A 20,427-nucleotide genomic window follows, 5' to 3' on the forward strand; every position below is an offset into this window, starting at 1 on the left:
ATGAATAAGAAAACATGTAAAGGTACTTAAGAGGTTAAGTTCAAAGTGAAGTGTTGCTACTTTGCGTGTCTGAGTCGAATATCTATCAGAACTTTCTGTAAGCAGTGTGGTTGGGTTGTGTGGAGTAAGTCCATCAGGGCAGTGGCTGCTTACTGTGGCCATGGTTTTCCCTCATACCACTGCTCTGCACCATGACACTACAATGCCAGACTGACATCCCTATGAGACAAGATGCGTTTTGCACACAACTTGACCTACAACCAAGAAGGCCTAAGTTCATTTAAGGCTCAGATGCAGCAGAGCAGGGCACAACTTTCACTGTACAGCCACCTATCAAGCAGCAAAAAGGCACAGAGTGTAAGCCATGGATTGTGACCTTGCTGTTATGGTGCATGGAGTGCAAGTGGTTTCAGTTCCATCCACAGATTGGTTACTATGAGCAATGAACTCTTTCCATAGGGGAATGGCAGGTTGTATTGAAGAACCACCAAATGACCATGTGTGAAAAACACACATGAACACTGAAATCCATCTCAGTCCCTTTGTCTCTAGGAGTGGGAGATGAGACCACTGATTCTTACCAACTACACACTAAGAGAAAGACTGACTGGATAAATCAAATTACAAACCTAAGAAAATCGTACAAATTTATTATTTACATCTGAAAAGACTGTACAAAGAATGTGATTTGATGTGAAATTATTCTAAAAAAAGAAATCTAAAACAGACAAGAAAGTGCCAAAGGACATCACCAGCTTATATAGAAAATGTGTAAGCAGGCTGCAAAAGAGGACAACCAGTAGGAAAATTTGTACTACATGGTCAGCTTGTAGGGCTGACAGACCTTTCTTGGACTCCTACGCAGGACTTGGCCTGAACTGTCACCTGTCTTTTGTTGTGCTGGTGCCACATTCCCTCCAACCTGTGAGGCATCTCCAAGAAGGCTCCCACTCCTGCCAGCATTACTGTGGCCAAGAGACTGTTTATTCATGTAGATGTGTTGCACTGGTGAACTTGATAAGCCAAGGTTAAGCTGTCTCTTGGTTCGCCGAACTTTCATCGGAATAACAATATCACTATTGATGTTGTTCTTTGTGGGTTCTGGGGAATCTACACTACTCCCAGGGCTGGGCAGAGGTGAATTTCTTCCCTGGTTAATTTTGTCCTTCCTTGGAAAGAGCTTCCTTGGTGAGACACCCTCGTACATGGCTGGGGCAATTGTCCGCATCCTCTTTCCTGAAGAGTTCTTGACGTTAGACACCACAGAGGTTGGGGTTAACTTGCGCTTTTTAGCAGTGGGTTTTTCTACTGTAGTAGTGATTGCCTCCTCCTGAGTAACCTTTTTGGGTGTTCTAGAGCTGGTTTTCTTTGGTACTTGGCTCACATTCTTTTTGTTGGTATGTACCACTGATATGACATTATTGGAATCTGTACAAGAAAGCTGGGCTGTATGGCCAGGGCTAGGCCCAAAACTTGCTGACCTTCTTTGACCAGGAGCATCAGCAGTCTCTACGATGGGCATGGATAGAGCTGTACTAGTTAGTGACACTGGAGATACTTTACCTTTCATGAAGTAAGTCTTGCTGATGGAAGAACTTGCATCTAAAGGACTGATTTTCTGTTTTAATTGGAAAGTCTTACCAATAAGTGAATCTGATGGAGTACTAGCTTTCTGATTTTCAGGATTCTTGTTTAGAGACAACTCATTGTTTGTTTGAGGGGTGGAAGTAAGTGACACTGGAGAAATTTTACTCTTCACGATATAAGTCTTGCTGATAGAGCAATTTGCATCTAAAGGACTGATTTTCTTCTTTAAAAGGAAAGTTTTATTAATAAACGAATCTGAGGGAGTATTAGCTTTCTGTTTTTCAGGATTCTTGTTCAGAGACAAATTACTGTTTGTTTGAGGGATGGAAATGTTATGCTTTGTCCCTGACATGCCTCCAGACTGCTGTGGTGACCACCTGAGGGAGGTCTGCATGTCACTGTTGCCTAGATCTACCTGGCTGGTCTTGTGGTCTTCACCAGCAGGTTCAAAGAGGCTGTGAAGATTACCACTCTTTTCTGGTGAAGTAAGGCAAACATCCTGAAACTGCTTCTCTGTTCTGGCAGAGGGGGATGCATGGAGTCTTTTGGCCTTTGGTGTTCTGCTTTGGTCATCTTTACTTACAGACTTCTTACATGGTGACTTTTTGCAAGGAGACTTTCTTGGTGTCTTCTTGAAAGTTCCCATGGTGCTTGAAGACTCATTCAGTTCTGTCATGTGAGTTCTACTGGAAGTTTTTCTAGGTGTCTTTTTTGGTGTCTTACACCCAAGCTTGGTAGGAGAAACTAGCTTGATGGGAGAGGCTGTCTCACTGGTAGCACCCATCACTGCCTCACTGGATTCTTGGTCACATGACTGAAGCACCGATGCCACATGATCAACAGACTCAGAATTTTTTTCAGCTCCAGACAAGGCATTATCAAGATCCTTCACTCTATCCAAAGCTGCATCCTCCATTTCTGAGTCAGAACTTGAGTCGCTGCTACTGCTGCTGCTACTGCTGCCACTACTACTGCTACTACTGCTACTACTATTGTTACATTCACTACATTCACAGTCACTGTCAGAGTCAGAATCATCAGATTTATTAGCCTCGGATTCTGTGATGGGTTTGGTTTCACTTGGTAAATCTTCAACTGCATCATCTTTGTGTTCTCTTGTGAAATACTGATCATTACTGGAGGTGATTCCACAATTATTTTCAACCACCCTTTCAGTGTGCTCATCAGTTTCACTACCAGTATTTTCAATGTCCAGCTCTGAGTCTTCTTCATTATCACTGGAGCTCAACTGGTCCTGCTCATCCATGTCAGCCTCATTGGTGTTGGTTTGGCAGATTGCTGTGTCCCTGATGTCCTTCTGCTCAGTGTTGGAGGGATGTGTGGTGCAGACAGCTGGGTGGAGAGGTGCATCCTGCCTCTCAGTGCCTGTACTGCTGTCAGAGGTGTTGGAACTTGATGATATGTTTTGAGATTCACACTTCACTGGAGACTTGGACTCACTGGAGGCACTAGAACTTGATGACACATTTTGTGAATCACACTTGAATGGAGATTTGGATTCACTTGAGGTACTAGAATATGACAATGCACTTTCTGAGCCACACCTCACTGGAGACCTTGACTCACTTGTGTCTTTGTGGTACTGTTGGGAAGTCTTCTCTCTAACCTCAGTAGTGACCTCCTTGTGTGTCTGCATGGCAACATCAGAATGTTCAGTGATCATACTGTGCTCCTTCCCACCCAAGACCTTGTCATGAGGGCTGACCTGTTCAGTTTTGTTCATTAATTGAGTCTTCCTTTTACTAATCTGTGTATTACTATTGAGAGCTTTTTCTTTTGTTTCCAAATTATGTAAATTTTTAAGCTGTGTCCTTTTAAATTTTTCATTATTGACTTCATCCTCATCACAACTGTCATTGTCACTATTTATTACATAATTAAGATTCTTTCTTCTTTCTTTTGCTTCATGAATCTCATTATCATCACATCCATCATCTTCACTATCAGCTATATATTTCAGGAGAGATGTCTCTGAGTCATCACTGCCACTGGTGATATCACAGGGAAAGTTTTCATTGTGTTGCTTCACCATCAAGTCTATGGTGTCATCACTCATTGAGGAAATGGAAGACACAGACAAGTCTGGAGGAAGATGACTTTTTACTTTGGGGTGCATGAGTTGAAACATGTCTCCTGGGAAGAAAGTGGCATTATCATCCACTGCACTACAGTTCTCCCTATTATGGTCTTGATCCTTTTTTCTGTTCTCTGATGGGTACTCTAATGTTCTTCTTCTATTCCTTCTGGTCTTCGTACCTTGGTGCTGAACTGCATCCTGCGCTGGTGATGTCATCCTGGGTGGTGAGGATTGGGTCTGGCCATACTGCTGCTTCTCTGACTTACCTCCCTTTTTGCTAGATCTGGGATTATTTTGCTCTTCAATGCCACATGCTGTGTACTGTGCCTTCTCTGGACTAATTTCATTGTCTAGTGTTCTATCTGATATGACTATTTTGGAAGCTGTTTTTTTCTGTTCGTAATGTTCCTTGTCAGTATCAAGTGAAATGTCTGGTTTATCTGTCTCACATGATTTGCCAGCCAGTTTGTCTCTGCTATCTACACAGGCATTGTGTTTACTTGCCTTGAGTTCTTTGGTCTGCAGAATCTCTTCTTTATCTTCCATGTTACTGTTATGTTCCTTTTGTTTCAATGGTTGCCTTTTGATGTCATCATTCTTGTTGACTGTGTTACACTTATTTTTCTTGTGATTCTTTACAGGTTTACCAATATAGACATCTTTTTCCTCTCCCTCTTCTTCATCTTCATCTAATTCTCCTTCCTCCTTTTCACTGTCCTGTTCCACATACTTGGAAGGAGACTGTGTCAGAATACTGCGTAATAACTTGCTGTCAACAGGCACACTGCTCACTGACTTTTTCTGAGGCTCTGGGGTCTTGGATGCATGGTGTGCTCTGCCTTGCCAATCCGGCTCTCTCATGAGTTCATCAGCAATATGGGGCTGGTTCTTTAGTTTTGAGCTTGTCCTTCTTGTTCTCTCTGTCTCTGGGGTTGATGGGTGCCACCTTGGCGGTCTTGTCATGTTTTCCTCATCACTATTGGGTGGGAGAGTAAGGCGACTCTTTACAGACACCCTCCTCTTTTTGCTGGCTGGCTCTTCCTTGTCTTCTCTGGGTTCTCTTTTCCGAGGTGAACTCCTTTCACCTTTCTTTCTGGGAGACCAGTCCTTTTTTCCACAAACTTCTGATTCACTCCTCTCTCTTTTCCTACTCTTCCTCAGTCTAGGTGGACTTTTTCTGTTCTGGGACGACAGCACATTTGGACTGTGTGATTCTCTCTTTCTGCTGTGCTCCTCTGCATTTTTCCTCCTGTCCTTATCCTTTGGCCCTAAATTACTGCTCTGATCCTTGGAATGTTTTGACTCTTGCCTTTCACCTTTTCTACTCTGCAGCTCTTGCTTTTCTGTTCTTTTATGTGACTCCTGCCTTTCCATTCTTTTACTCTGCTGTTCTTGCCTTTCCACTCTTTTACTCTGTGGCTCTTGCCTTTCTCCTCTTTTACTCTGTGGCTCTTGTTTCTTTGTTCTCTTGTTGTGGAGCCTCTCTTCCCTGGCCATCAAAGGACTCACACCCTCCTCATTTCCCTGCTGCCTCCTACTACTGCTACTTGAGAACAGCTTCCTTATTCTGCCCCCAGCAGGCTTCAACAGACTACCTTTCTGGGGCGATGGACTGTGTGATGGACTCCGGCTGCAATATTCCTTCTCTCCTGTTTTGGGAGTGTGTGCATCTCTTCTTGATTGTCTGTTTACACTTTTTGTTGCTGTGTCTGTGTCATCCAGGCCACCATTATTTCCGTGAAGTTTGGTCTTAGGTGTGTCCCGGCCTCTTTCCCTTGCAGACCTTCGAGGGGAGCTGGTACTTTCTGTCGTGTTCACTTTTGTCTCCAGGTCACGAACTCTTTGTGTCTTTTCATTTAGTTCCTTTGATTCTGTCTGTTTTTTCAGTTTTCTTTCTTTCTCCACTCTACTCTCCTTATGGTCATTCTTACTATTGCTTCCATACTTGAGCTTTTGATCATGTACAGAGTTTCTTTCTTCTTCTTCTTCTTCATCTTCCTTTTCACAGCCATCTTCATACAATAATTCCTCCTCTAATAAAAAGAGGCCATCCTCATTGTAGTTCGTTCCCAGTAGACTTTGCAAGATGTCATTGTCATTGTCCTGGTCATCAATACTACTCATGGAGTCTTGAGGGGCGACTTCTCTTTCTTTCCTGACATGAGCCTGACACTTATCATTCCTACTATGTGTAATGTCGGTGCCATCCCCTTCTCCAACTTCCTTATTTTGTATTAAACTCGTCCTCTTTTCTTTGACACTTTCATCCGGGTTATTTTTAGGAATATTCTTTATCTTCTTTTCACCTTTTGCATCTCTCACTTGCTTGCCATCACTTTGTTCCTGCTGCTTGGTATCATCCAAAGCTTCATGTTCTATCAACACATTTTCCATTCCAAGATTTTGAACTGAGCTCTTGTCTAATATATCAAATCCAACATCTTCATCCTCATCACCACTGCTTCTTATTTCTTCATCTAAAACAGGGGTGGGAGTCCTAGTAGGCATTCTTCCATCATTTTCCTTCTGCTGCAATGAGCCTCTTTCAGTTGTGTCACTAGATATTTCTTTATCATTAGTTTCATCTGAGGCAGGTTTCTTCTTGGTATTCTCTCTGCTTGTAGTCATTCCTTTCCTTTCATCTGTGTTCTGTGTTAAAGGTATAGCATCTTGTCTTTCCTCGGAGTTGGTTTCTTGTTCTGACTTACCAGATTTCTGTCTCATATCCAAGGAAGTTTTCTTGCTTTCATTTTTCTTTTCTGAATTTGTTTTCTCTTTCGTTTGGTCCTCCATATTCTGGGTATCTAAATCCTTGCGTTTTCTTGCTTCTGGCTTTACCTTTTTAGTTCGATCTTTGGTTTGGTGTTTCCCGTGCTTTACCTCACACACTGAACTACTGTCTTCAACACTCCCTAATGTTGTCTGGCTGGTGTCTCCACTCTTGCTTTCAGTCTGCACATCTACTTCTGAGGCATTTTTCAAGGACTTCCTCTTTTTTTCCTTTCGTACTGATTTTTGTTTCACTTTCTCACTGCCATCTCCTGATCTCTGAGTTTGATGGGCAGTTTTCCTTGATTCTCTCCTCTTTGGATACTCCTTGACAGTAACTGCATCTGTGTCTTCTGAATCACCTTCGTGGTCACTATTTAGTCCTTGTTTCAGTGTATTTTCACAATCACCTACTTGTACATTGTTCATTTGAAGTTTTTGTACATTCTTAACCTTAGTATGCAAATCTGTCACTTTCTTGCCACAGTCTACATTCTTATCTTTGTTTTCAAGCTTCCTCTCGGTATGGCGATCATTTGGTGTCTCTAGACTTTCTGAGATTCCCCCATGAATCTCAAAACCTTGATCTTCTTTATTTTCTTCAATGTCAATTAATTTATCATCATCCTCACTTAAATCTTCATCACCAAAGAGACTCCAAAGATGCTTATTTTTCTCTTGCTTCTTGCTTCTTATATTATTCCCTTTACTATTGAATATACTTCTGAGTTTAGCCAAGCATAAAATTGCACCATCCATTTCCTTACTATCAATATCTTTCCACTCTGATGCTTTTATCTCATTATCAAGTTCTGTTGCATTCTTTGTGACATCATCATCATCATCATCATCTGCACTTTGAACTTGTCCTTTAGAATAGCTTTTTTCAACCTGCTTTACATTATCTTCCTGAATCTCTTGACAGTGTTCTCTGATTGTTTTTGTGAGTTTACTTTCTTTTTCTTTGTCACTGTTTTCTTTATTTACAGAGGACTGCTTCTTTTTCAATCTTTTGGTATCCTTTTCCAATGATGGTCCATCAGTCTGTTTATCATTTCCATCCAGATCTTGTTTGATTTCACCTTCATCAGACTTGCTAGTAACCTTGTCCTCACTTTGAGCTTTGGATTCTGCAGATATTGCTTTCCTCACATTGTCAGGAAGACTGGTGGTGGCGGCTGTTTTGGTTTTCTCTTGTGACCCTGTGTGTCTATGAGCAGGTGTGGTCTCTACTGGTGTCTTTGGCATAGTTTTGTGTACATCTGGACCTGATGGAGAGGATAAAGTCTGCTCCTGCTCTATTGGTGGATGGGGCTTTCCTACTTTTTTAAGCTTATTCTTCATCCTCAGGCCAAATAGCGTTTTACTTAACATATCTTCTTCAAAATTTGAAGGAACTCCTGCTTCATCTCTGCTCTGTTTGGCAGGAGGAGCTGAATCTTTGGACAAATGTGCAGGCAAGCTTTCTTGCTTCATGGTGGTGGTGTGTGGAGCATCAGCAGATTCACTGCTGGAGCAAACTTGGAAGCTTGAGGATATCCTGTCTTTCACAGATTCATCCTGAGGTTCCTCAATTGGCCTCTTTTTGTCCATACACTCATCATTCAACTCCACAGCCTTTTTCACACGAAGCATCTTTCTCACTGGTGGAGTCTGAGTGTCGGGCACAGCATCTTTAGAGAGACCTCTCTTAACATCTGAGCATTCATCTTGTGGGTGTATATCAGTGGAAGCATTGACATTTTCCTCTTCATTGGTAATAGTTCTTCTTATACCCAATCTTGAAAACACGCTCTTTCTTGAACCTCTGCTTCTATTTTCATCTTTCTCCTCTGCAATATTCTTATTTCTCTCATTTTCAATATCTGTTCTTCTCTTATCCAAATCGTTTCTTCCAAGGCGGTTCCAAATAGACTTTGTCATCTCATGTTTTGACCTTGCATCTTCCCTTCCCTCCTCTTCTCTTGAGAACAGACATTTCTGGGACTTGAAAGAGGCTCTAGTCTTGCTCCAAGTTTTGAGTTTCTCTTCTGAGTGGGTGACTGTCTCCCCCTTCTTCCCTAGTAGATTCTTGAGTGTCATTGCTTCACTGTCGGAAGAGGGACTGAGACGCACACCTCTAGTAGCCTGCCTCACTCTCTGGCCGACGCTTTCAGTCCTCCCTGGCGTTCTTGTGCCTCTTGAGCATGTACACTCCCTCATCTCTTCTTTCTCCTCATTTAGGCTCTGTAACATAATCCTAAATAAGGCCAATGCCTTTAACCATTTGCTTATATTTCTATGCTTCATTCCCTTTAAGAATTTAAATAAATAATCACTATATCAATGCTTTTCATCACTCACTATCTCTTCCTTTCTTTTATCCATTGTTCACCTTCACACATGATTAATCTGTTACTTCTGTGGAAACCAATTTCATCCCATAGAGAAATCAAAGTTTATGAGTGCTGTTATTCTTTCAGTATAAAACAACAAAGCCATTTATCTTGCAGTTCCACCTGACTGTGAAGTTAGTAGTGCTGATTTCTACTTGCCCGTAATGCAACAACTCAAATTAATAAAAGTGTGAATTATCAGATATTGATGTTATCCAATAGTGTCTATACTTGCCCTTCCAAATCACATGTAACTGTTTTTAGTCTTATTACACCATTGCTTAGTAAAGACATGCTATATATGAAATGATGAATACCTAGCTAACTTTTGATACATAGCTATAGCTCTGAACATCTTTATTTGCCTCAGCTGAGACTGGTGTTGCTATTCAAGCACCCAGAGGAGCAGATGAGGCAATCAAACTCCACTCCACATGAATGCCTCAGTCACCCACAAGGCAACTAGATGATCTAACAAACCTAACCACCACCACCACCACCAATATTACTACTATTATTAACGTGCCATCTTCTCTTAGTCATGTTACCATTTCTGTCTACATACAGTTAAACTTTCTATACCAATTTCAATTATAAAGATGTTCCCTTCCTCAGTATCTATATCCATCAGACATGTCAAAATAATTACTGCATTATACTTCACATCTTTTCCACATCACAAAAGCCCCTCTTCCCTGACCATACTACACATGATTCCCTTCCCCTGAACTGCTGCCACCCTAATCTTTCAACTAATGACTGTTTTAGGTTTCACAAAATAAAAACAAATTTCAAGGCTAGATAAAGACATGAAATAAATTGGCTAATCACAAAACATGATTATATATACACACAATCATTCAAATGTTTTGGAGTGGCATTATGAAAGTTGTTTTCCTTCTACAACACAATTTATAGGAAGAAAAATTAAACTTATCAACTGAGTATTTTCCAAAGCTATCCCACCTATCTTTCTGTCATTATGAAAATATTTTCCTATTAGAACAGATAATTTGTAAGAAAAAAGAAAATTTATCATCTGAGAATTTCTGAAGTCATCCTACTTCCTCCCGTCACAGAAAACAAGAGAAAACTAACATTTACGAAATCCTTGAGTTCATCTTTGTTGTACGCAGCAATGTGTGAGACAACACGGTCCAGCTCGTCCTTGGGCACCTGGCGCAAGGCTCGGCGGAAGATGATGGCTTCCTTCCTGCAATGGCAATCCAGAGTGAGCTTCAGGATCCAAGAGTGCGAGTCAGGTAAGACTAAGGTCTCTGCTGGTGCTATTTCTTACTCTATACACTCATTCATTTAGTTTATTTGATTATACATTTTCTAACAGCATAATGGGGTAGTTTTCAAAGTGCATAGAAATAGGAAATTAAAGTGACAAAAATCATACAAAAAAGAACAATAGCTGATGTCTTTCTATCTTTTATCGCTATTTTCATGCTAACTATTCTACTGACCTTACTAACTGCATGCCTCCCCTCCTCTTGTAGCCACACTGCACAAGGCTTTCTTCTTCCTCTCATTCCTATTCTGTCCAACTCTCTAATGCAAAAGAGTTAACCAGTACTCTCAATCATTCATATCTTTATCAGGTAAATTCTGGAACTCTCTGACTGCTTCTGTATTTGTCTTCCTACAACTTGACTTCTTTTAAGAAGGAGGTATCAAGACATTAGTTCCTTAATTTTGGCTCTTTACCTTTTTTTAAATATTTTGTTGCCCTTGATTGGCTTTTCTCCTGCATAAAAAAAAAAAAATAATAATTAATTAATAAATGGTCATGTACACACTTACTCTCTCTTCAGTGTGGTGACCTCAGTGGTCTTCTGACGTAGCTGAGATACTGAAGTCTTCCACAGAGAGGACATGTTGTTTAGAAGGGTCTCATTGTCCTTCTCCAACCCCAAACATCGCTGCTGTGAGCTGTGGAGACTCTCTTGCAGTTGTTCATGCTCTGTCTTCAGCTTCTTGATCTCTCGGAGGAGCTACATAAGGGGTACAATTAGTGTCAGTGCTATGGTTGTTGGTGCTGAACAAGAATACCTCATGAAATTATTACCATTTCACAAAACACATCACTCACAATGACTAAACTACTGCTACTTCTATTATGGCGTGGCTTTCACTGATCTGTCAGGTGAATGACATACATTCTATACACCAATGCTTATTCCAAAGATTGACAGCCTCATTTCATCTGAATTATTACAGTATCTAATAAAGATAACCTACAATAGGTATTAAAGCCATCCATACCAGAATATACACCAGATATAACAAGGCACCTTGGAAACTAAGGTGATCCTACTCTATCTCATTCCTTTAAGCATCTCTCTCTCTCTTTCTGAATAAGTAACTTTTGGTCAGTCTTTCTTTCATGTAAAAGCATAATCCAAAATATTTTTCTATTCTTGGATAATTGAATGAAAGTGCTAGTGCTGTGCAGCATCAATGGAAGAGGAGCTAGTACTATAAGTAATTGCAATTAATTCTTGTAAATAACATAAACAGGTATGAATGTACAGCACACCTAGTTCTCATTACATGCAGACTCTGAATAAACAGATTCATGTTTATGTGCCAAGCCAAGTATTTACACTAAGCAAGAAAATCCACATTTACATGGAAGTTCATTGGTGAGCAAATTGTTGCCAAAAAAGTGTGTTAAAAATCTTTTACAAAGTACTTTTTTCTTTTCATATATTCTTTCCACATTATACATCAGTGTGTTCTAGTGTTGTTTTAGTTCAGTGTTATGCATAAAAAGTGCTGAGCTAAACATTTGATTGTTGGGGGAGAAGGAAACATTGTGTGGAACATAGCTACCTGCAATTAATGCAAAGATCAGCTTCACACCAAGTGGATTCACACTAAGTGAGGGATTTGCAAAATGTAACCCTACATACACTAAGAACTAAATGTATCAATACATCCAAACAAATTAAACAAAAACTCACCTCATCTCTGTCCTGACCTACAAGAAAGTCTTCAAACAAGTCAAGCTGATTATTCTCTGTTTCCTTCTTAGTTTTCTTGGGAATTCTATATGATTTTGTTTTCGATGTGGTGGATGCATGTCCCACATTCATATAATCTGCAGCAGTGGACCGTTTGGAAACTTGAGCCATCATCATTATGTTCTGTACCACATCGGATGAGGCTACACTGACGGGTACAGATCTGGGTGGTGTGTGTGACTCCTCTGCTACTGTGGCCACTTTCCTCACATTCTTTCCATCACTTGGATTTCCCTCTTGTACTTCTAAAACCTTTCCCTTCCCTTCCACTTTATCTTCTGATGCAGCACTTTTGTAATCCCCCTGAGATGAAGGTGTTTTCTCTCTGCTGCTGCTCAGGCTCTGATCACTTTCATTCTTTCCATCCTTTGTTAAAGAATGCTGATCCTTGGAGACATCATTATTTTTGGCAGACAAGTCATTTTCCCTGCTCTCAAGAGGGTGTTTTGAGTTCTTTATCACACGTGAGAGAACAAACTGTAGGTCTTTGTTCAGACTTGCACTTAACTGTAAAGCTGTGGGGTTGTCATTCAAAGAATCTGTCTCCTTTTCCTTTTTGATCTGAATTGCCTCATGCTTGATGTGGTGACTTTTGCTCTTTTTCTTAGAGTGGCTCTCAACACTCTTTCTAGTGCAATCTCTTGCCTGTTTCTTCTTTGCCTTCTTTTGAGTGTTAACAGAACTGCCATCTTGCACTTCATTTTCTTCACTCTCACAGACAGATACAGAATTATTGACTAGAGTCTTGGATTTCACTTCTTTCCTGGCATAATCCTCAGTCTGTGACGAGTTGTGACCCAAGGCATTACTGTCACTAGCAGGCATTGGTTTACCATCAATGAGTTTATTTGTGGGTTGTTCATTATGGCAATCTTCTTTTCCTTGGTTCTGTGAGGAGACACCATCTTGGAGAACTGAGTTTTCCCGAGCCTTAGAACTTGTCCTGCTGCTGGATAATTGTTTCTCCTCTTCTGCAATCCCAATTAACTCTTGAAATATGTCAGCATCATCCACATTTTCAGCTTCCGCATTCCCAGCAGCAAGATCATCTAAGTCACCATAGATGTCACTCAATTCCGAGGTGGCATCAGAATCTGCATCCCACAACGACTCAGCACCAGGACTCACTGGGTCTTCCATGCTGCCACCGATTTGACTGGCCAATGGAGAATTTGCCTCAGCCCTGAGAAATGGTCTGTTCGTTAAAATTAATACTTAACTTGCTACTTAACTTTAGTATTGCTAGTTACTGACTGCCTCTCCTACACTTATATTTTTCCTTTACACCACTGTCTTTATTAAGAACTTCTGAATTTCAATTGTGGAGGATTACAAGAGAGAGAGAGAGAGAGAGAGAGAGAGAGAGAGAGAGAGAGAGAGAGAGAGAGAGAGAGAGAGAGAGAGAGAGAGAGAGAGAGAGAGAGAGAGAGAGAGAGAGAGAGAGAGAGAGTGTAAGGGTGAACAAGAGACCAAGCTCACCTCTATCTCACAATGTCCTCTTCCCCACCATATTCTTGCATGCTCCTCAAACCTGACCAGCATGGGAGGATGCAGTGCGTGGGTTCCCTTAAACAATTAGTGGACAGATGCTTCTTGATTTTGAGATAGAAAACACACTGCCAGGCTGTTAACATGAAAAAAATAAAGGAAATTATTTCATTATAAGATGGCTATAATCTGTCTCAGTATGCATTACTCCTGCCTCTCTGTTCTCCAGGATGTCAGGTAATTCCAAGTGCAGAGAAACCCATCATATTCAAAATCACATCACAATTCCCTGCTTAAAGGTCACTACAGAAAGGTAATTACTATTTATGTAGTGTTGTGGAGGAAATTCTCAAGACCATGTATGCATGATCTGTTCATCGCAATAAACATGTTCACTGGCTGTAAAGTTATTATAAAAAAGTAACTACTGGGTATGTATGTAGTGTTATGGAGGACATTTATACGATGTGTGCATGAGCTGCCTTGTGGTGCCCATATACTGTAGGCGATGGAAGAGAAGCCGTTTACCATCTAGTCCTGCATGAAAAACATTCTGAAGTGATTGCAATAAATAGTAAGAATGATATCAGGAAACACATGCACAATGAAATTTACAAACGAGTTACACATCTTGAAAACTGTGCAGTATAAAGGTACGTTTTGCATGCAGCGATTGTTGCGATGATTGCTGGTAGACCATTTTGCATGCAGTGATGGCGTCAATGTTTGTGCGATTGTTGAGGAGAGAGCATCACGTGGCGTGAGTGAAAATGGCTTTGAGTTAAAAAAAAGAAGGCTTTTAATTAAATATCTTTTAGCTGAAGAGATTGAAGACGAAGAACTAATATTCGAAATGTATGGGAAGAAAAGAGCTAAAACACATGTTATGTTTGAATTGAGGAGTGAAGAGGGAATGTTTTCCAACTTTTTCTGCAACTTCTGCTCAGATGTTGTCCTTTACCCCTTGGTCCTTATATTTGGCATGTGAGAGCTGCCACAACGAAGGATGTTTTGCAATTTTCTCCATAAGTATATCATCATCTTTGGAAGAAAAACTGGGAGCCATGATGACACAAACCCTCACACCACAAATAATCGCTAGCGACTGCGATTATATTCACCCCCTAGCCGTGCAACTATTTGGAGCCAGCGATGATCGCTCGTTGCAAAACAGCCCTATAGGAATACATGTAATGAGTACTCAGTGATGATCGCTGGGCGATCATCGCTGAGCAATGATCGCAACAATCACTGCATGCAAAACGTACCTTAACTCAAATTAAAACACAGGATCAACTGTAGCCTTTAAAATTTCTCTACTTAACATATCTTATTCTAGCCAACATTTGAAGCTTTATTTCCACATCCTGCAATTGTCATATCTCAAAATTGCCAATTTTAGTCTTTTGGCCAGAACATAGAATGCTCTAATGGTCAAATGGTTAAAAGAATTGGAAATAATAGCAGGAATCTCCATAGTCATTTAAAGAAAAACTGTATTTCAAACTAACACATGTACATATATTTCAATACACATTATGTTTGCAAATCTATGTTTCAACTATCAAAGTATTTGTTGTGTAAAGACCTATATGACAAAATGAATAAAGACTGAGTGTCTTTAACATGTGATTTATCAAAATAGTGGTGTTGGTTTGTACTTACCTTGAACAATATTGAAACAATACTAGAATACTGTAACACAACATGGTATAATGTTGTAAATGTCTTGTAACGGGATAACTGAGATACTAATTGCAATCATAGAGATAAGGTTGGGGTCAGCATGGCTTCTGTCATTGGTCAGAAGTATCACTGATAACAGTTGTGGGGAAACACGGTTATCTAAACAATAGCAGGTCCTCACGGATCAGCTAAGTTCTGCCTATATGGTGATGAATACTCACTGTACGGCACATGTGATGTGACAAGTCGTTATGTTACAGCAACATTGCTCCTGCTGTGCCGTATCATAAATTCCAAATCTATGCCAATGAGGCTCACTTGGAGGAACGCAATGTAATGCACGCAATGCACGTATTTGTGTGTTGGCACGTGGATACTGTGAATGCATCCCTTCGTCACAGTAATTAGTCCCATGGTGCTTATCTTACTCATCTTTGTATTACTGACTACTATTATTGTTCCACCAGATGCAAATCAATTGACATATTAACATGTTATCAAATAAGGCTTTACTGTACATGGAGCCACTAATTCAAATGGCCTGTGTAATTTGGAATTAGAGCACATGCAATCCTTCACAGGGGTATGAAAGGCAGCTGCAAGGGAGCTCACACATCAATTCTAACTTTACAGTAGCATCAGACAAGTGTACAGATTTCAATCAGGGTCTAATGACTTTCTTCCTGTGCTACAGTGGGAAACCCTGGGATTTGTACATCTTATTCTTGTGAGTACTTCTAAATCATTCTTATTGGTGTGATGTGCTTGTGCAGTATTAGGTTAGATTAGTATCCATAACAAGGCTCCTTGCGGAATGAACTGCTCTGCTTAATTTGTTTGATTGGGTGATGTTACATTAGGATGAAGCAGAGCTTTCCACACAGCTGCTTTAGTTTAGTTCTTTCGGGGTTGTCCAGGAACTTAAGATCAGGTTAGTATGAGATATTCAATGAACGTAATAAGTGAAATTTATAAGCTATTTTAACTTAAACCTAACCTAACACTCAGACAAAAACACACTCATTCCAAAATCACTCCAATGTTATGACACGCGATTTCCTCTTCCTTGTTAAAATGTCTATTATGTTAATCCCTACACTTGTGCCTGACAGTAGCTCATTCCCCCGGCAAATCCCCCTCGGCCCGCCGCCACACCTGTGCTGCCGTCACTGTGCAGGACCAGGCCAATGCTCAGCTGCAGGGTAGTGGCACCGAACTGTGCAATGACCCCAAGCACTCACCATAGCGCAGCACAACCACCTGAAGGCCACCAAGCACCCGCCACAGCCTTTGCCTCACTCGCATGTAAACAAACTTGACAAAACGAGAAAGCGCGCGAAAAAAGGCAAATGACCGTCGAGATGCGCTGCCTCCTGTCACCTGTCTGGCACGTGACCACATGCATGCTTCAGGTACTTATCTATATAGTACGTAGTGTTGAAATATATAGTAATCTGTCTCATTGTGTTAAAACCTAAATACAGTTGATTGATAATCACTAAATGTGATAAGTGAGGGGAAGCGAACGTACGTGATATTTTTTAATCAAAATGAAAACTGTCTAAAGATAGTGTATCATGAAGAGCGATTATTGACGACAGTGAAGTTCCTAGTCTATATATATATATATATATATATATATATATATATATATATATATATATATATATATATATATATATATATATATATATATTCTAAAAGTAAAGGCGTCTTCTTCAATTCTCCGGAGAATCGCTGCCCGCTTGACCAATGTTGCTGAAAACCAGTGAGCAGCGTGGTTGCTGATAAAGCATGCTGTCAAAGGAAAAAGTCTCATACCTAGTTCATTGGCGATGTGTCCCTCACAGAGAGATCTTCCCAATCTAACCAGTGTGTTTGTCTGTCTCTTTCCTTCGCTCTAGGGGAAAAAAATAAATAAATAAATAAAAACTGACTATACCGCAAGGACTGCAAAACCCAGCTGTTGACTTTTAAGTAACATTAACTTCAACTTCAATGAGTGAGCGGTCCCAGCGACTGCTCAGCCTTAGTCTGTACTGTATAAGCTTAACCATTCTACTCCTCTCGTGGGATGCCTGGTGGGCGTGGTGAAGGGCGTGGGCGGCGCTGTGAAAAGGGAAGTCTGAGATACGGGCTTACCTATTGATTATGAATGCTCACCTATGATTGGATAATGGAGGGGGGGATTAAAGAAGACATCATCTTGTAGTGATCCCCATCTCTATATAACCACCATTGAAAACTTCTGGACCTGCATGTGAGTTAATTTGATAAGAAACAAAGATATCATCAAAAGGTATCTAATTCAGTACATATAACAGGAAGAGTAGCAATCGGCACGAAAAATATACTATTAATCCTACAAAAAACTCGTTATCTTGGGAAACAGGCGGTGTTTCACTTGGTTATAGAGAGCGCCACTGTTATATTTCAGGGATTTCACCAACCTTTCGCAAATTATATTAAGAGGCTGCCGCTTTATCCAACGTCACCAAGTCTCTCCGGTATCATAACTGGTTTCATGTTATTTGTATCGTTTGTGTGATTTGTTTGAGTAATGAGATGAAGCAGTACAGGATTCGTTTAATTCCGAACCATCAGGAGCGTTTCATCGAAGCTTGATGGGCGGAGCAGGGGATGGGAAGCCATATTGGACGTCATAAGTCACGAATTCTTATCTTGCCGGAGGTGCAGCACGGGGCATACGTGTTGCTTCTCCTGTATGCGTGAGTATGGCGTGTAGTGTGTGGTGTGTGGTGTGTCCTCGTGACAAGTGGTGCTAGCACGTAAGCCAGGAAATGGTAAGTCTTTCTGAAGACTTTATTTTGAAATGCTTCTACTCCGCTCCACGATTAACTCTAAAAGCCTCATATTGAAGTTTATTATTTTTAGATTTATTTATTAATTTATCTATTTATCTATCTATCTATCTAATATATCTTTTTATGCATCTATCTATCTATCTTTATCTATCTATCTCTATATACATATATATTTATCTATCTGTTTTATATTCATCTCTCTCTCTCTCTCTCTCTCTCTCTCTCTCTCTCTCTCTGTGTAGACTACATACACAGTACGCACGTGGCTGTTGTAACTGATATGTGTAATACACACTCCACTAGTCGTTGACATTGGAAAGAAAAGAATCATAAGTCAAAGTGAACTGTGCTCGCACTATAGAATGCTATACTTATTGTATTGTAAACTATGATGCCTTCGTATGTGTTGATACACTAATACAATGTTAGAATAATTATTGAGTAGAAGTTGATTGTTGATTACGAAACAAATGATAGTTGAGTTATTTTTTGTACTGTCTTTTTTTTCTAATAAATAAAGAAGAGTACATTGCAAAAATAACGATAACCAAACCGAGTGTTCCAGAGCTGTGTGTGTGTATGTGTGTGTAATAATAATAATAATAATAATAATAATAATAATAATAATAATAATAATAATAATGATAATAAGATAATAGTAATAGTAATAATGATGATAATGATAACAATAATAATAATGAACGATTTATTAAAATTGCAGTATATACATACAGAAAATACACATAGGGGACGGCGGGAAGCTTAATATCAGAACACTATCCTGATGGTTTATTGCTCGCACCATGGTGGGGATCACACTGAGGTGGTATGATCCGTGCGTGGCAGTGCTTCCATGAGTTGATTAAATCTTACCCTAGATTTTTGTCGATTTTACCATAGATTCGAGTGTTTTACCCTAGATTGTCGAAGTTGCCCACTAATTGTTGATTAATACACTCTTATCATACATAAGTTTAAATATTGCCACCCCCACCCCCAAACACACACACAGGACTACACACGGCCCGGTAGCTCAGTGGTTAGAGCGCTGGCTTCACATGCCAGAGGACCGGGGTTCGATTCCCCGGCCGGGTGGAGATATTTGGGTGTGTCTCCTTTGACGTGTAGCCCTTGTTCACCTAGCAGTGAGTAGGTATGGGATGTAAATCGAGGAGTTGTGATCTTGTTGTCCCGGTGTGTGGTGTGTGCCTGGTCTCAGGCCTATCCCAAGATCGGAAATAATGAGCTCTGAGCTCGTTCCGTAGGGTAACGTCTGGCTGTCTCGTCAGAGACTGCAGCAGATCAAACAGTGAATTACACTACAGCCACTACTGCGGCTGCTCTGTGTGGACTCGTCCTCGCAAGTGACTGACTCTGTGTGTGAACTGTGATCTAACCGTCCGAAGATACAAAACGTGTACGCGTAGTAGACGGGTGAGTGGAGACTGGGGAGAAAGGGGATGGGGTGGGGGGGTGAAGGGATGATACAAGTCACGGGGATGATTGTGTACATGAATCGAACATGAAAGAGAACCAGCCTGCCACCAGATATTGGCACCATTCCAAGCACACCTATCCATAGAACGGCAGATTACCCTAAAATTACCCTAGTTTATGCAATACCCTAAACACTACCCTAAGAAGGGTCCAATTACCCTAGTTTAGGGTATTTTACCCTAAAATGGAAGCACTGGTGCGTGCCTTTAGGGGCATTATCTTGTAGCGGTGTCTTGTGGCACGGACCGCGCAAGGTGCGTCAGGGGAAAACAAGTGGCGTAGGCGTGGGTGACGCAGCAGGCCCCTCCAAAGTTTCTCCAGAGCCTCTCGGTGTCTGGCAGACAGCTTGAGCAGATTCAGGGTGGTCAAGACGTTTTCGTATTTGGTGTAGGCAGGGCCGAGGATGACCCTGCACGCCTTCTTTTGCACATTCTCCAGCTGCTGCTGTTGAGTGAAGCTGAAAGAGGAACATGCTGGGGAGGCATACATGAGTTCGGGGAGGATGAGGTGAGATACACCTCTCTCAACTCATGTGTGTGTGTGTGTGTGTGTGTGTAAACAACTTGCAGCTAGCGTCGTCACGATGGAGTATAATATATTATGATATCAACTCATTTGAAGCAGGTGTGTAACTCACACCATGCGAGGGTTTTGTTTCCTGGTACAACTGTAGTACTGCTGGGTGATGCTGAAGCTTCCCCACACTGCTTATAATCCCCTTGATGTGAATAGTTATGGTTTACAGCGCACATGAAGATTTAAACAATGTAGTTCATTAAATTTTAGGATGAGGAATTAATTCTATGTGACACGAATTGGTAGCGGGAGAAGTGGTAATGATAAGAATAAAATGGCTAGTGAAAGTGAGTAGCCATAACTCAGACTTAACGAGAACGATGTGATAAAATAACCATCCTTGACAACTGACGCCTGGCACGGAGCTGTTGTCCGCATAACACACGGGACATTTTTTTTTACTTACCATGCTTTGTGTTTACTGACACGTGTATCTCTCTCTTTCTCCATTTGTCTGGTCGTCGATTTGTCTGGGTATCTATCCGTCTATATAT

General features: G+C 40.8%; 1 protein-coding gene across 1 annotated transcript; it reads right to left on the reverse strand.

Annotated features, from left to right (window-relative positions):
• Positions 1 to 630: 630 nt before the first annotated feature.
• Positions 631 to 16,405, reverse strand: LOC123511386. Its single transcript, XM_045267221.1, has 6 exons — positions 16,277 to 16,405; positions 13,341 to 13,485; positions 11,802 to 13,044; positions 10,639 to 10,829; positions 9,928 to 10,042; positions 631 to 8,680 (listed from the first exon to the last, which is right to left on the reverse strand). Exons 3-6 carry the CDS (start codon positions 12,999 to 13,001, stop codon positions 815 to 817), a joined length of 9,372 nt encoding a protein of 3,123 aa, XP_045123156.1. The 5' UTR covers positions 13,002 to 13,044; positions 13,341 to 13,485; positions 16,277 to 16,405; the 3' UTR covers positions 631 to 814.
• Between the last annotated feature and the right edge of the window lie 4,022 nt (positions 16,406 to 20,427).

Source organism: Portunus trituberculatus, chromosome 31 (assembly GCF_017591435.1).
Source record: "Portunus trituberculatus isolate SZX2019 chromosome 31, ASM1759143v1, whole genome shotgun sequence".
NCBI classification, from domain to species: Eukaryota; Metazoa; Arthropoda; class Malacostraca; order Decapoda; family Portunidae; genus Portunus; species Portunus trituberculatus.